The sequence below is a fragment of the Amblyomma americanum genome, chromosome 11 (genome assembly GCF_052857255.1).
Source record: "Amblyomma americanum isolate KBUSLIRL-KWMA chromosome 11, ASM5285725v1, whole genome shotgun sequence".
Lineage (NCBI taxonomy): Eukaryota > Metazoa > Arthropoda > Arachnida > Ixodida > Ixodidae > Amblyomma > Amblyomma americanum.
The window spans coordinates 38,711,135-38,728,427 of record NC_135507.1 but is presented as its reverse complement, the minus strand read 5'-3'; the positions used below and the strand labels follow the sequence as shown (position 1 = coordinate 38,728,427).

The 17,293-nt window shown below is 49.1% G+C and overlaps 1 protein-coding gene across 1 annotated transcript in view; it reads left to right on the top strand.

Annotated features, from left to right (window-relative positions):
- LOC144109564 (multidrug resistance-associated protein 1-like) overlaps positions 1 to 17,293 on the top strand; it is a 40,337-nt gene that overhangs the window by 9,896 nt on the left and 13,148 nt on the right. The window contains exons 8-14 of the mRNA XM_077642386.1: positions 313 to 471; positions 1,683 to 1,857; positions 2,618 to 2,872; positions 5,261 to 5,326; positions 7,521 to 7,658; positions 8,402 to 8,545; positions 16,906 to 16,990. Coding sequence (XP_077498512.1) covers positions 313 to 471; positions 1,683 to 1,857; positions 2,618 to 2,872; positions 5,261 to 5,326; positions 7,521 to 7,658; positions 8,402 to 8,545; positions 16,906 to 16,990 — 1,022 coding nt within the window. The remainder of the gene's footprint in view (positions 1 to 312; positions 472 to 1,682; positions 1,858 to 2,617; positions 2,873 to 5,260; positions 5,327 to 7,520; positions 7,659 to 8,401; positions 8,546 to 16,905; positions 16,991 to 17,293) is intronic.

Sequence of the window (17,293 nt, the reverse complement as noted above, 5' to 3'; positions counted from 1 at the left end):
TGGTGCTTAGTTTCTCTGGGTGAAATGCTTGAAATACCGTAAGTCTTTGGCATCAAGTTCTGCAGAGCATACATGCTAGCTATGACGCTGTTTGGCCAAGCTAACATATAACCATTAAAATGACATAACCATAATAAATTGTGAAGGTTCCTACGTTACGGAAACCCTCTGCTACTTCCGTATTTTGAGAGGCTTTGACGGCAGTGAAAAAGCGCGAAATGTTCTACGGAGGCTGTTGCATTGCATGGACCCTTTAAAGTTGCATAGATGCCGAAGAGTCCTGGTTCGCCTTCTTTTTCATGTGTACGGCAGGTTGAAGACGGTGAAGAAAGGAGATGCTGTCACTGAGCACGTCCACCGAGGCTCCCTGTTGTTGGCACTGGTCAAAGCCTTCGCGGGGCCCCTCTGCCAGATCACTATCCTGGAGACTGTCTTCTGCATTAGCATGTTCGTGCCCATCTACCTGATGGAGTGAGCATCGTCAGTCTTTTGTGTTGGCGCGTGCCGACATGAATTAACTTGCGAACTGGTGTTCAAACAAGGCAGTGCACAGTCTATAAAAGCACCTTCAGGGAAAGGCTTGCAAAAGTGTAGAGAAGAACGACTGTAAAATTGGCCGCATAGTGATCCAGAAAAAGCAGTTTTTCTTGGGACAAAAAGCACATGAGCAACGACAGAAATAATTCTCCAACTCCAACTCACTGTGTGTTGAACTTCGAACATTAGACGCGTTTATCCTGGGCAGGAAATGTGTTCGCCATATCTGGAAAGCAAGACATCTTTCTCTCATTGCAAAATTTCTTTTCGAGAAACCAAGTCGCTTTCTTTGCGCTGGCTATAGTAAGACAAAGGAAAATAATTTGCGATGTTCATAGTTCGACCTCAATATTTGGCTCGAGTGCTTTCACTTTAAACAGAGATTAAAATTTTTTTTTTGCAATCCTTATCGGAGGTTACCATTTAGTTTTTACGATTATCAGTAATGCGTGCATTACGAATAGTCGATGTTTGTGGCATAATTAAATGATTAATATTAAAATGTTGGCAGTGGTTTTATTCCAATTCTTAGCGCTGTAGTAGCTGCTAGTGATTTGTAGTAATGGCTATATTTTGCAGACCATATAATAATGCTAGACAAATTTTTACATAGAAGGTAAGTGTTATTATTCAGAAACATGTGTTTCTGATACCTCATTGCTTAGTAATCAGTGGCAATATTTTGTGAGGGAACGAAAGTCACAGTCATTGTCGCACTCTCGGTTGACACCCCAGCCTGGGCGTGAGAACTGGAATGGAGGAGGGTGTAAACGGAAGAAGGAAAGATGGTTTATTATGGTTTATTGAAGTTTTAACGTCCCATAGCGACTCAGGCTATGAGAGACGCCGTAGTGAAGGGCTCCGGAAATTTCGACCACCTGGGGTTCTTTAAAGTGCTGCACTGACATCACGCAGCACATTGGTCTCTAGAATTTCGCCCCCACCGAAATTTCGCCTCCGCGGCAGGTATCGAACCGATGTCTATTTGGGTCAAAAGCCGAGCGCCATAACCACTGAGCCACCGCGGCGTCAAGGGGAAAGGAAGTGATAAAGTGCCGAGCCGTGTATTCATTTCGACGACTTGGGTAATCTAGTTATGTGCGCTCACACCTCACCATGGGTGTCGGCCCGCGTTGTGCTTGCAGTGTGCTCATACAGTTCGGCGGCTCCAGTGAACCCGCGTGGAAGGGCTACCTGTACGCCCTGCTCATGGCCGTAGCCAGCGTGGCGGTGAACCTCCTCTACTCGCAGGTATACTATTTCAGCAGCTTCCTCGGGCTACGCATCAAGACCACGCTCATCGCCTGCCTCTACCGGAAGGTGCGTTTGCATGCTGGTGCTCTTGACGTCCACTGCTGGGATTGTTTTTAAAATATCGATTGAATTTGGCGAGTGTTATGACAGGGCCATCCAAATGATGCGGTGAGATATCTAGGGTCATATGACCCGATGAGCTGGACAGATGACCACATTTTCAGCACGTTGGCACCACGCAGTTCACATAAGGCCAGTACGCGCCTAACACGTGGTTCTCACGTGTTCAACACGCAGTCGCCTTTGATAGAAAAAAAATCTCTACATTGCGCCGCTCTTGCTTTGCATTCAGTGATGTTTTCCGCGAAACATAATTGCTCTAGAAATGTGTGTCCTGTTAGTTTCGAGGCGTTCCTCTAAACCGGCGAAGAGGTGTTGTAGAGCCGTCCCCTCACATGTCCAACATTCTTAGGAAATAATTTGAAATTTTGCAGAACTGTAAGGTACCTTTATGGAAATCTTGAAGGTAATAGTTCATTCTTCCGATGAGTAGCAAAGTATTTCTTTGAAATTGTTTCCATAGCTCGCATCGAGCAGTCAACACTGCCGTTGAAAAGCAATGGGGAACGCTTTTGAACATAGCAAAAACGCTAATAGCAAAAACATGCAAGCCTGCCGACAGGAGATCTGCAGATATATTGATTGTTAAAGTGAAATCTTACAATACATGCATAAACTGCGTTCATAAACTGGTTAACGTTCAACAATGCCTTTGTCCAGAATTATTGGGTGTGAAACCTTGAGCCGCAAAGACAATTACTCGCAGGTCCTGACCGCCTGGTCGACGGGTGGCGAGCAGCGCTCCGCTGGCGAGGTGATCAACAGCATCACGCTCGACACGGATAAGGTGTACCAGGCGGTGCTGTTCGCCGGCGACCTGTTGGGGGCGCCACTGCGCCTGCTCATCACCATGGTTATGCTGTGGCAGTACCTTGGGCCCTCCTGCCTGGTGGCCGTGGCCGTTGTCGTCATCGTGCTGTTCATCTCCTACTTCTTCGCTCGCCGGGTCCAGTTGGTTCAGGTGCCTCCGGTTGCCACTTGGCATATGCTTAGAGAAATACTGAACTGAATTCAAATGAATTGTCTTTATTTCCATAAACATACAATACATGGGTGATTTAAGGAAAAAGTTCCTCAAGGAAACTTGACGGCCCTTAAATCCAGTCTGTTGGCAGTAGCAGCAAGCATAGGCACTGATTCGGAATTTACAAAAACATTACATAAACAAAAGCTATAGAAGAAAAAAAACGCATGTCGGCTTACGCATTACGCCAGCAAACGGAAATACAGTGTAAAAAAAGGCAAACCAAAAAAAGAAAGAAAAAGCTACGCAATCCACAGTGCACGCCTAAGTAACAAAAGCAGTGATCAAAAACATTTATCAAGTTAACATTGTGAGGAAAGAATTATGGAGATTTACAACGATAATAGCCTATATCAGAAGCAGTCACAAAATTATCATGCAAGAGCTACTCACGTTCCCCGGTCAACCCGAGGCGGTCTAAATTTCTGGAGCCATTCACTCCGGCATCCCTCATAGCCTGAGTCGATTTGGGACGGTCGACTCCATACACATTATTAAAAAAAAAAGTTCCTCAGCGAGAGACATCATGCGGCACCAGCACGCAAGGCCGGATTTTAGGGCCTTCCATTCGAGTGCTCCTTCTCTCCGATATGGATCTAAATTGGCACGAGCGGTACGCGCTTTGGCGGGAAAAGCGTTGAACTAGCTCATGGTCTTACTCGATATTATGTTTGAATTTCCCGCCGGCAGCTACAGACGGCAGGCAGCAGACTACAGTTGGGCGGAGCGTAACCTGATTTTTTCCGCTTATAAGCACACAGGAAGCGATTCACTAACGTAGAGATCCCATTGACCCCTGCATAGCCAATCACAGGGTCTTCTGTTATCATACTATGTAGTTAGTCAGCAAACACGCGATTATAGACAGCATAGTGCGCCGTTTGATCAGAAATGCGCGTGCAGTTTTCATTCAGATGTTCTGTTGATCGAATGAAACACATTAGAGCACGACTGCTCTTCCCATGCTTCTGAGCATAGCTCAAAAATCTTAAGTGTACACTTGACGACAGCCCACAGCGCACGGAAGGTCACACGCTTGCGTTATCGTCGGCGATGTATACTCGCGTGAGTGCAATCAGAATTTATTTTTTCACTCCGCGGCTCGCCGCGTAGTTTGTTTCGCACCCACACAGACCATTTCTAACGTACGCGTGCATTAAAAAGACACGCATTCGCACACAAAGCAACCGACATTATGTGCCTTTAGGCGAGCGTAGTGGCTCAGGCTCTTTGCACGACTTACACCTCCGCCCCGTGACGGCTGACTCGGCGACCGGGCTGGTTCCGGTTTCCGGCCGTGTTTCTGGACTTCAGAACTGGCGCCTCTGATTAGTCGGAGAATTGCGTTGAAAATAAGTCACAGAAATGACGCAACTACGCTAACTTTTTGAGGGTGGTTTGATTTTGGTAGGGTTTCGGTACTTCCATTTCAGGTTTTCTCAGCAACGCGCCACCTTTCCGCGTAGAAAAAAAAAGACCGAAATGTTCCCGACGAATAATATATCCGTCTTGCTGAGTTTGATGCTTCCTTTCAGTGTCCATTCAAGAGATGTAAAGGTAGCAGAATGTGTCAGGGAACAAACGCGTGTTAAAGATGTCCTATTTGAAACGAGGAAGAAATGCGCATAGGCAGGGCACCTAATGCGAAGGCAACGCAATTGATGGTCCTTTAGGGTGACGCATTCTGGGAGAAGGCAAGTTAAGAAGGGGCGGCAGGAAGTGGGCGGATGAGTTTATGAAGTTTGCGGATGTGGTAACCGCAGCTGGAATAGGGCAAGGGTAATCTGGGAGGTATGGAAGATGCCATTGTTCTGCACTTGACTAATTAGGCTCCTGATCGAAAATCACTTAATGAATGACCGCCTAAACGATAGAGCTCAGTCGGCACCACTGAGATGGCCAGCTTGCAGACTTAGTGTTAGGCAAAGCGCATGGCGGTTTCTCTCGCATCTTGTGGATGAATTAGGGCAAGAAGGGTGCCGCCGCTCTTGCCACTCTTGTACGGTTCTTGTGTCACCGCCTAGCATTTCCACATCTCGGTGAATCACATCGACATGCCGCGAGGCTGAACGAGTGGTAGGTCACCATGCTGCGTCTTGGTACTGCCATTTGTCGAACGGATGAAACGAGTCAGTGTGGTTGTACAACTGGTTCGGATAGTAGCGTTTCATGATTATCGGGAGCAATGTACTTTGGTGTGAATGCTTAATACGTTTGTAGCGTCGGAATATTATTACCCAGACCAAGCTTATTGTTAATAAGTCAATATTTGAAGATTTATTTAAATTCGAAATTCCAAAAACTCTTTTGAACTTTTTGGCACAGACCATCCAAATGGAAAAAAAAGACAAACGCGTCAAGTACGTCCACGAGCTGTTCAACGGCATCAAGGTGAGACATCTCCAGCCCTGTGCCTCAGCATCTCACCGACTACTTCCTTTGCAGCACTTTGTTGAAGCTAAAGCTGCCTTTCGAAACAGCTGCGAAATTTGCAGGTCCTATCGGACGTAGAATCCAAACGCGTGTTGTGAGCTCTTCTTTCACAGACCACGGCTTTTTTTTCGAAGGAGGACTTTACTGCCAACGCGGTGAAACGGACGTTTACCCCCTGCCTCGAAGAAGTAACGCGTTAAACCCGCCGCGTCATTCCAGCTACTTTTCAGTGATTGACCTACGCGATGTGCACAATAGATGTGGATGAATGTGACAACGAAAAGTACGTGTCCAGTACTCCCAACGCCTTGTACGAGTTCAAAGCGCTGCTTTCCGGCTTGCCTTTTCCTCCTGCCACCTTTCAAATAAGATGGACACTGCCCAATCTGATCGGCGATTACCGTCACATCTCGTCTCCCTCGACGACGTCATTTTTTTCAACATATGGAAAGACCTCGTGAAGCGCTTCCCCGCACACTCAGGACACGACTAGGCCTTTAAGGAGTCAAAAGGGAGTGAGCTGTGCGCTAGCGCACTTCCTTTCAGGGCCATGGTAGGCTGCCCAAGTTCGGGAGTTTATTCTCATCAGTAGAAATATGGAATGCTTACTCTAGGCAAAGGAGATTCGTTACCACTGGAAAGCACAGTAACTTGATGCAGTTAGCAATTGATGGAAGCGGCTTTTAAAGCGGCACCGCGAATAATGAGTTAAGGTAACAGATAACTACAAACCTCTAAAAATATTCGTTATTGCTAAAAGTAAACATGCTTTGAAGAGGGTGCCCGCCGCGGTGGCTCAGTGGTTAGGGCGCTCGACTACTGATCCGGAGTTCCCGGGTTCGAACCCGACCGTGGCGGATGCGTTTTTATGGAGGAAAAACGCTAAGGCGCCCGAGTGCTCTGCGATGTCAGTGCACGTTAAAGATCCCCAGGTGGTCGAAATTATTCCGGAGCCCTCCACTACCGCACCTATTCTTCCTTTCTTTCACTCCCTCCTTTATCCCTTCCCTTACGGCGCGGTTCAGTTGTCCAAAGATATATGAGACAGATACTGCGGCATTTCCTTTCCCCCAAAACCAATTATTATTATTATTATTATTATTATTATTATTATTATTATTATTATTATTATATTATTATTATTATTATTATTATTATTATTATTATTATTATTATTATTATTATTATTATTATTATTATTATTATTATTATTATTATTATTATTATTATTATTATTATTATTATTATTATTATTATTATTATAAGAGGGAATTTGCTTCAGTTGCAAACCGCAAGTATTCTGTGTTTTAGTGATGCAAATCTACTTCAAGGCTTGGGCACCATACCATGCCCCTTAAACGAAATGCGTTAGCAGACAGCTTACACCTTTTGCATTCCTTTCGTGTTTACAGCGCAGTGCTCGAAGCGATTCGCTCGGGCCGCCTGTGTCCAAAAATCTAAGGATTTGACAGTTTCTGTGTAGTGCTTTCAAGCTTCGCGGCTTGGCTGTCACATCATTATGTGCGCTGCTGGTTTTCAACATATTCCATATGAGGGGATGTATGAGGAGAAAACTAAAAGGATAAAGCTAAAAGCAGAAAATAGCAGCATATATTGTTACAAACGTACAATGTACAGCGCTGTTCAGAACTCTCAAGAACAGAGAGTTTGCTGCTCAGATTTTTTGCTGGCCACGTGACACCCTTAACACCCCACTTTTTTGAAGGCTGAGCAAATTGTCGCCCTTAACTCCTCCAGACCTTTAGAGCTGCAAGGCTGTACTAAGCTCCCTATTACACTGCTCAACAGCACATCGTCTAAGTCAGATGTTTTTCATCGTCGCTATATTATCGAGGACACGCGTATTGTCAACAGGAAAGAGGAAAGTTATGGCAATAAAATGTGCTCACTCATCATTAAGTCTTCTGCGGTCACCTTGCTTATAAGATAAAAGTTGTAGACCATCTGCGTGAACCTTGGGCGATATAATTGTACCGTTATACCTGACTCATGTAACATTTCTTGTCGTCGACGAGAACATGCCGCTGTTTCATCTGTCTGTTCGAACTAAATAGTACGATTACTCTGGAGCATCGTGTCTCTTAAGCTGTCCTTAAATAGTCTTTCGCTCTTCTCGAACTGCGAACTGCAGATCCTGAAGCTTTACGCCTGGGAGGAGCCCTTCCAGCAGCGCGTGTCAGACGTGCGTCGGAATGAGGTGGAGCTGCTGCAAAAGATGGCCGTCTACTTCAGCCTCATGAACTTCGTCTGGAACTGCATCTCCTTTCTGGTGAGCTTCGACGACGAGATGAGCGAGAACGTAGTGTGCTCCGGCAGTGCAGAAGCAGACATACGGAGCGGTCGTCAAGTCTTTCACCAATGCAATGAACATGAAGACCTCAAGCGGATGAGTGGACGGTTCAGTGGGATGGCAAATGATAAGAGCGAGCACTTGCGTCTGGCTTACAGGCATCCAGTCTGTGTCCTATTTCTCTGCTGTTGATGAACTTTTTGCCCTAGTGCCCTGTGTTTCCTTTGTATGTTAGAGAGCGGATAGACGTCCCCTTCACTGGTTTTTATGTCTGGTATGCTACGCTGTGCGTACGTCTGCTGCTCATTGGCCGTAAGGGACGCCGTGGTGGAGGGCTGCGGTTTAATTTCGACCATCTGGGTCCTTCAAGCTCCACTGACATTTCGCAGTACACTGAAGTTTATGCATTCCGCCTCCGCAGAAACGCGGATGCCGGTGACGGGATTTCATCCCGCCTCATTCGCCTCGGCAACCAAAATTATTGCCGCTGAGTCACAACAGGGAGTAGCTTTAGAGAGTGTCGGTCGTCAACGCACTCTGTAGCATCCCAAGCACACTGCTGTCTTAGTTTGCTTTCGAGTGGCGAACCTTCTACTCATTTATGGACCTGCAATCTGGCAATGAGTTCTGCCATGGGAGCAACTAGCGATGCTTTGGTAACTGCATGACTGCCGGAATTCACAGGTTAATGATTGATGCGTAGTTATTGTTATCGACGCCAGGTGTCGCTGGTGACGTTCATGACTTTCCTGATGGTGGGCAGCCACAGACTGGACCCCGTCACGGCGTTCGTGTCGCTGGCGCTGTTCAACACGCTGCGCTTTTCCCTCCTCCTCATTCCGGACCTCATCGTGGGGGCAGTGGTGGTGAGTCGAAACTTACCGGCAGTGTGATTTCGCCAGAGCTTCTATACGCGACTGTTCAAAAGCTTATACACCGTAGCTTCCCAATTAAGTGTCATGTGGGCGGTTCGCGTACCGCGCTTATGTACGCTGCATTTGAACTGGAATGGCGTAGGCCGAAGATAGCCGATGTGGCTTATAGCCGCCCTGCTAATGTCTACGAAATAGCCGTTCCACTCGATCATTTACGCTTAAGTTTGTAGTGATCTATGTTCACTCTTCTTCGTTAAGATAGTTTAGTTTGTGGGCGTTTAACGTCCCAAAGCGACCCTGGCTAAGACGCCGTAGTGAAGGGCTCCCGAAATTTCGACCACCTGGAGTTTTTTACCGTGCACTGACATCGCACAGTACACCGGCCTCTAAATTTCGCCTCCATCGAAAGTCGAACAACATGAACACAATTAAATAATTAAAGTGGCTTCACAGTACAGGACTATTGCTTTTTGTTTATGTGGTTATGGAATTTAACGTCCCAAAGCAACCGAGGATATGACAGACGCTATAGTGAAGGGCTCCAGAAATTTCGATCATCTGGGGCTTTTTAACGTGCACTGACATCGCACAGTAGATGGGCCTCTAGAATTTCGCCTCCACCGAAATTCGACCTCCGCCGCCGGGAGCGAATGCCCGTATTTCGGGTCACCAGCCGAATGCCATAACCACTCAGGCACCGCGGCGGCTAAAATTTAACATGTGAGGGTAAACATAATCAGATAGGAGGCAGCATATTACAACATTAGTGAAAAAAAACTAAACCAGAACTGCTCGAGTAATGTATAAAATAATTTTATATTATAGCATAACTCTCGGTGATAGATAAATGTGCGCCATATCAGGTTAAGCATATAATGGCGACAAAACAGGTTTTGAGACTTCATCAACAGGAATAGATAAAGGGTGCTAAGCTCATTAGAGATTTTATTGCCTGCGAAATCAACTACTCGAACATGCATGAGACATCTCCTTGACAAGGCTTGATATTGCCACCTAGTGTTGCCAGGTGGCGCAAGCTGTCCGCGAAGACGATGAGGTTGCGATCGTGCTATCGTGGATCGGCCGCCATTACCGTCTCCTCTTGCCGACTCCAGCTGTTGAAGCGTCTCTCCGTGAGAACTCCGTGACAATTTGGTGGAGCCTGCTGGGTACGAGTATCCCATGCAAGAAACCCCTCCAGGGAGCCGTGCCGCCAGCCCTGCGCCGATTGACACCCCGGTACACCGCTTCAGCCGGAGGCTGCAGGGACTTTCACCGGAGCTTGGACCACTCGCGACAGTCATGATGCCAGCCACCGGTATTCTCACGCAAGCTGCCGGTGCTACACCTGCCCACTATACCTTGCAGACCCCGCGGGTTCCCAAGGCTTTCCACGGGGACCTTTTCGAAGACGTGGAGGACTGGTTCCTTCACTTCGAGCGTGTGGCTGCTTATAACCAGTGGGACGACGCCGCGAAACTAAGAAACGTCTACTTTAGCCTAGAGGATGGCGCCCGCACGTGGTTTGAGAACCGTGAGGAAGTTCTAACTTCCTGGCGAGAGTTTCGCCGTCGCCTGCTGGAGGCCTACACCAGCGCGGATCGCCGCGAAAGAGCGGAGCGGGCAATCCAGTCCCGCGTCCAGCTACCGAACGAAAGCGTACAAATGTACGTCGAGGACATGACGCGGCTCTTCAGGAGAGCTGATCCTGCCATGCCTGAAGAGAAGAAACTTCGGCACTTAATGAGAGGCGTAAAAGAGCAGCTGTTCGCAGGCCTCGTGCGCAGCCCACCATCTACAGTTGCTGCATTTCTTTCGGAAGCCACAACGATGGAGAAGGTCCTGCAACAGCGTTGCGCCAGTTACGACCGGCCCGTGCATGCTGCTGCAGTCACATCATCGTTTGCCACCATCGGACAGCATCCTGATGATTTGCGGGAACTTATTCGCACAATCGTGCGTGAGGAGCTTCACAAATTTTGTAGCCCGTCGCAGCCTGCGCTCGGTTCCATCTCCGCTCTTGTACAAGAGGAGGTGCAACAGGCGTTCCGGGGCCCTGTTCCTGTGGTCGACGTACCACCTCTGCCTGGGGACTACCACCGTCCGACGTACGCCGAAGTTGCAAGGCGTCCGGCTCCCGCTTCGCCGCCACCAATTCACGCCACGCCTCAAGCCCCGCGGCCATCTGTGCAACCGGTGCAGTACTTCGAGGATCGTCGAGCACCCCTCCGAAAGGCCGACGTTTGGCGTACACCTAACCGACGACCGCTCTGTTTTCACTGCGGAGAGCCAGGTCATCTTTATCGAAATTGTTATTACCGACGCATCGGCATCCAAGGCTTCCGCACCGACTCACCGAGACCCCGTCAAGGTGAACGACCCCCTGAAATCGAAGAATTCCTTGCGGACCAGCGCAATCCATCCCGAGCGCAGCGGCAGTCGCGCTCACCCTCACCGAGGCGCTCTTCCCCGACACCTCCCGGCTTCTCGCGAGCGGCACCGGGCCGATCGCCAAGTCCTCGTCGGGAAAACTGAAACCCGCGACCTTCGGGGGCGAGGTCGCTGGGGGGCGCTGTGCTGAAGACCTCCCGTCGTCGCCGCTACAATCCGACAAAAACCCGCCGACGCCATCACCAGAGTTAAAAAACCGCGTTTCTTTAGAAATACCCGTTCTTATCGATGGTCGCAGAGTAAGCGCATTAGTTGATACCGGGGCAGATTATTCGATCTTAAGTGGACAACTGGCGACCATTCTGAAAAAAGTGATTACCCCTTGGCCTGGCGCGCACCTTCGAACTGCCGGCGGTCATCTGGTTACGCCCAAGGGTATGTGCACTGCTCGCGTTCAGATCAGCAAGTCCACGTTCGTCGTCAGCTGCATTGTCCTGGGCGAGTGTTCTCGGGACCTAATCCTCGGCATCGACTTTCTGCGGGAGTATGGAGCAATTATCGATCTGCGCAACCGAATCGTCATGTTTTCCACAGAGCAAGCCGCCGAACTCGACAACTCCTGCCAACGCAGTGCCGCACTTCGCGTTTTCGCCGACAGCGTCACACTTCCGCCCCGTAGCAGTGTTTTGATTGAAGTCGCCTGTGCTGAGTTGCACGACGCTGAAGCAGTCGCCGAGGCTAATCATTCGCTCCTCCTGACTCAAGGCATCTGCGCCGCTCGAAGCTTACTAACAATTCGCGCTGGCCGGTCTGCGATCCTTGTTACAAATTTTTCTCCAGAGCACCGGCACCTTTTCTCTGGAACTGCGATCGCTACCGCTGAAGCGGTTGTGGATGTTCCGGTCTGCTTTGCGTTCGCGGCAGCGGCCCCTGACGACCAATCATCGCGCGCTACTGACGACCAATCTGTTCCTAATGTCGACATCAACTGCAACCTCCCCGAAGGAAAGCGCCTGGCCTTAGAGCACTTGCTATTGGAGTATAAACAGTGTTTCGCTTCTTCGTCGAAAGTTCGTCAAACGCCCCTAACGCAACACCGGATCATTACGTATGACGACGCTCGCCCTATCCGCCAGCAGCCTTATCGTGTTTCCGCCAAAGAACGGGAAGTAATCCAAAAGCAAGTTCAGGAGATGATTGACGACGGTGTAGTTCAACCTTCCCAAAGCCCGTGGTCTTCGCCTGTTGTCCTTGTTAAAAAGAAGGATGGAACACTTCGATTCTGCGTGGACTACCGTAAATTAAACAATGTGACTAAAAAGGACGTCTACCCGTTGCCCCGCATTGATGACTCCCTGGACAGATTACGGCGTGCTAAGTACTTTTCATCCATTGACCTGAAGAGCGGTTATTGGCAAATTGAAGTGGACGAACGGGACCGCGAAAAAACTGCCTTCGTTACACCAGATGGCCTCTATGAATTCAAAGTGCTGCCTTTTGGCTTGTGCTCTGCGCCAGCGACGTTTCAACGGATGATGGACACTGTCCTCACCGGCCTCAAGTGGCAAAGTTGTCTTGTATACCTGGACGACGTTGTCGTTTTTTCAGAAACTTTTGAACAGCATCTCGTGCGCCTGCGAACTGTCCTCAGAGCCCTCCATTCCGCTGACCTTACGCTGAAGCCCCAGAAGTGCCACTTCGGTTACACAGAGCTCAGGTTCCTCGGTCACGTTGTGAGCGCTGACGGAGTTCGACCCGACCCCGACAAGACAGCCGCCGTCGCCAATTTTCCTACTCCGACTGACAAGAAAGCTGTCCAGCGTTTTCTGGGTCTCTGTGCATATTACCGACGGTTTATTGCGGACTTCGCAAAGATTGCAGAGCCGTTGACGCGCCTCACCAGGAGCAACACCTCCTTCGTTTGGACAATAGACCAAGAGACGGCTTTCTCTTCGCTCCGCCAACGCCTTCAGACCTCTCCCGTTCTTGCACACTTCGACGAAGAGGCCGACACCGAGATCCACACCGACGCCAGCAATATCGGTCTTGGAGCTGTCCTTGTCCAACACCAAGAGGGCATTGAGAGAGTTATAGCCTATGCTAGCCGTACTCTCTCCCGCGCCGAACGCAATTACTCTACGTCAGAGAAGGAATGCCTTGCTGTCGTATGGGCCACCATGAAATTTCGCCCTTACCTTTACGGCCGCGCATTCAAAGTCGTAACCGACCACCACTGCCTATGCTGGCTGGCTAATTTGCGAGACCCGTCTGGACGATTGGCCCGCTGGAGTTTACGGCTCCAAGAATTCGACATTACCATCGTATATAAGTCGGGCCGTAAACACAAAGACGCCGACACGCTGTCGCGTGCACCACTCGACTCTTCCGGTCCCGAAATCGACGACGAGAGCGGTTTCCTCGGTATACTTAATGCATCGGACATAATAGCCCGGCAGCGGGCTGACACGGACCTCCGACCGCTGATTGACAACCTTGAAGGTCACGCCATGCCTCTACCACGACACTTCGCTCGACGTCTCGGCTCTTTCTGTTTGCGCGAAGGTATCTTATACAAGAAGAACTCGAGAGGCCAAGAAAGAGCTTACCTTCTGGTACTTCCGGCCGATCTTCGCGCCGACATTTTATTGGCATGCCACGACGAGCCCACTTCAGGCCATCTGGGTTTTTCCCGGACGCTCGCCAGGATACGCAACATGTACTACTGGCCCGGACTCTCGGACGATGTCCAAAGGTACGTAAAAAGCTGCCGTGAATGCCAGCGCCGGAAGACGCCACCGCTTAAGCCGGCGGGTTTTCTCAAGCCCGTTACTACACCCCGCTCTCCGTTCGATCAAATAGGAATGGACCTTCTCGGTCCTTTTCCGTTGTCACTCTCAGGAAACAAGTGGATCATAGTCGCTACTGACTATTTGACTCGCTACGCCGAGACCAAGGCGATACCCTGTGCCACAGCTTCAGAGGTCGCCGACTTTTTCATGCAAAACATCGTCTTGCGGCACGGAGCCCCTTCGTGCGTTATTACCGTCAGAGGCACAGCGTTTACAGCGCCGCTAATCGACCATATATTTACGTTGAGCTGCACTAGCCATCGCAAGACCACAGCTTATCATCCGCAGAGCAATGGGCTAACCGAACGCTTAAACAAGACCATTGCGGACATGCTGTCAATGTACGTAGACGTTCAGCACAAAACTTGGGATGAGGTGCTACCGTACGTCACATTTGCGTACAACACGGCCCTCCAGGAGACTACACGCTTTACTCCCTTTCGTCTTGTATATGGACGTGAAGTCCAGAGCATGCTTGACGCGATGCTACCATGCCTCGATGACGACCAACTCGCACCCGATGTTCATGAAATTGCCCAACGCGCTGAAGAAGCCCGTCAGCTTGCCCGCGTACACATCTGCCAGCAGCAGGGCACTGATGCGCGCCGTTACAACCTTCGACACCGACAGGTCGACTACAATCCCGGTGAACAAGTTTGGGTGTGGACACCTGTCCGCCGCCAGGGCTTGTCCGAGAAACTACTCTGCCGGTACTTTGGCCCCTATAAAGTGCTACGGCGTATCAGTGATGTTACCTATGAAGTGGTTCCCGACGGTGCCGCGCAACCGAGACGTCGACAGCCCAACAGCTCTGACATTGTGCACGTTGTGCGGCTTAAGCCGTACTATGCCCGATAACGGCTTAGCGGCCCTCCGTTGTGACTCTGTGTGTGCTCCGTTTTCCTCGAACCTTAGCGCGCCTACGCTGCTGGCGGCCCCACTGCGATGCCCTTCTTTTTCGGAGGGGGGAATAATGCCACCTAGTGTTGCCAGGTGGCGCAAGCTGTCCGCGAAGACGATGAGGTTGCGATCGTGCTATCGTGGATCGGCCGCCATTACCGTCTCCTCTTGCCGACTCCAGCTGTTGAAGCGTCTCTCCGTGAGAACTCCGTGACAATATAAAAACTGTTAACATCTACCTCTAGGTTTATATTACCATTTCCGTTACACAGTCCACTAATAAGTGGGCAAGAATAAACCACCTAATGGCAATCTGTATTGATATCCCACTTCAAAATTGCGATGGATCACTCTTCAGTGCGTAGGTCACAATTAACCTTACTATTTTCGCCACAATTAAGTCGGAAAATACGAGAGCGGGTCTCAAAATACAACAAAAATTTCTGTCGTTCCGTTATTACGACAGATTTTCTGTAGTTTTGCGGAATTGCATCTTGTTGCGGCAGAACTGGCTCTGTCGCTACGATAGGATTCTGCTCAATACTGCAGAAAATCTAGTTGCTACATAAAGAATTTCTCTTCCAGGTCCCAAACTAGAGTAAAATCTGTTGTTACAACCGAAAATTTTATTTTTTTGTTTTTCGATAGGGCTAAGTACTTTATCTTGTTGCTTACAAAATTACTGACGCTTCAGATGCATTTTGTATGGTAGAAACTTGTTTGACTAGATTTGTCTCTCACTCTTCTTCTCTCCATGGATTAGCCGTCCAGAAAATGTTTACTCTTGCTACTCATTTTTGTGCAGAAACAAAATATGCGTACAGTCGCGACGAATAAAAGATGAGCACTGTGAAGTGTCACTAGAGCAGCAGAAGGCAACGCACGGAGTTGCGATTGCAAACATGCCAATAACAAAAGCGCCAGGTGTGCTCGCAACGCCCGGCGCTGAGCCAGCTGAACGGTGCGATTTTTGTCGCCCCGGTGACGTCGTTTTGCTAATCTTTTTCCGTGGCGACTGTACGCTGGAAACCGAACGATTAAAACCTAACCGAGAGAGGCCGGCGATTAAATGCACGTAGCGATGATGACCGTAATCTGTTATATTTTAACGCTTTCTTTCATTCCTTGAGCCATGCTTCTGCCACTTTTTAAGCAGTGTATAACCTTGTTGTGCATGGCGGCCCTTGTTGCGCGCTATTTTCTAGTACCGTTTTCGGTCGCTTTTGTTTTTCGAGTTGAAATTTAGTCGCTACTAGTGTTGGTTGAAAGGGGCTTTGATTCATTTTGCCTTTATTATTTAGGAGGAGTCTTCAGTGGTTCTATTAGTAGCGACACCGATACAGGTTTTCCTCGTAACGTTCCTGCTCTGAAGCCTACTATGTACAGGGAGCGGCAGTTTGAAAGAGAACACTGGAGTTAGTCGTCTCTGCACGTCGCGATGAGCTGGAACCGAGTGCCGGGAGAATGGGCGGCTCTAGGCGCACGCGTGGAAAGAGCAGCCGCTCGTGCTTGGCGCGCATGCGCCTTTGCGCCGATTTTCGCCCGGTCTTGGAGGCAGCCCCTTGCGACGAGGAAAGATCGCACGCTCCCGTGTTTCCTTTCATATTGCCGCTAGTTGTACAATAGTAAATTTGGTTAGTACGACTGCAGCCGCTTGTCATGGGCACAGAATACCAGTGACAGGTAATGCGTTGCGGGTTGAAGTCCAGGGTTCGACAGAATCGCTCTGGCGAGGGAAATTCATACCGACTTATCAAAAAACACACACTCGCCAAATATGGAGAAAAAGAAGAGATTGACATTTCTACGCCCGTACGACGGCACAGACGATTAACCGGACCCATGACAATCTCCCAGAGATATATACCTGCGCTATTTTTAAAAAATCGCCCATATATGTCTGGCTTCTCGTACTTCGCTTCACTGGGATCAAGACAACAGTACGGGCGTCGAAACGTCAATCCATTCTGTTTTTTTCTACATCTTTGGCGAGTGTACGTTTTCTGACAAGTCGCTGCGGAGAACCGGATCAGTTAATGAAAATGGATTATGAAAACTATCACCCGCGCCCTGCTTTCAACTAGTTCGTGAAGCAGGCTACTTTTTGGTTAGCTAATGTTTCGCATGTGGCCAAATTGAGAACCACAATCGTGTAGGGCTGCAGATTAGTCTCCGAGAGCGACGGAAATGGTTTCACGTTCTATGGTGCAGTGCAAAGTGGCCATGAGGCGCATCAAGGAGTTCATGCAGAGTGAGGACGTTGACCCCAAGCAAGTGGGCAGCGAACCGGACCAAGGTATGTAACGGTGTTGCTGCAGAAATTTACGTTGGCGTTATCTCGACAGTGCTTGGAAATGTTAGAGCTGTTTGTGTTGAGGGGACCAAAATGCAAAGTTTCTTCCACCGCAGAGTCTATGGCCGCTCGCGTTACAGTGTACATTACTTGAGAACTTGGAAAATAGAGCCACTTTCTTCATGGCAGGCTGTTTTGAACCTATATCGCTACTGCAAGAAAATTATGGACCTGACAGGGAGTGTGCAGTTTTGCACGAAATTTCAAGAACCGTTGCAAGAAACAGATGTACTATGTGAATTAAAA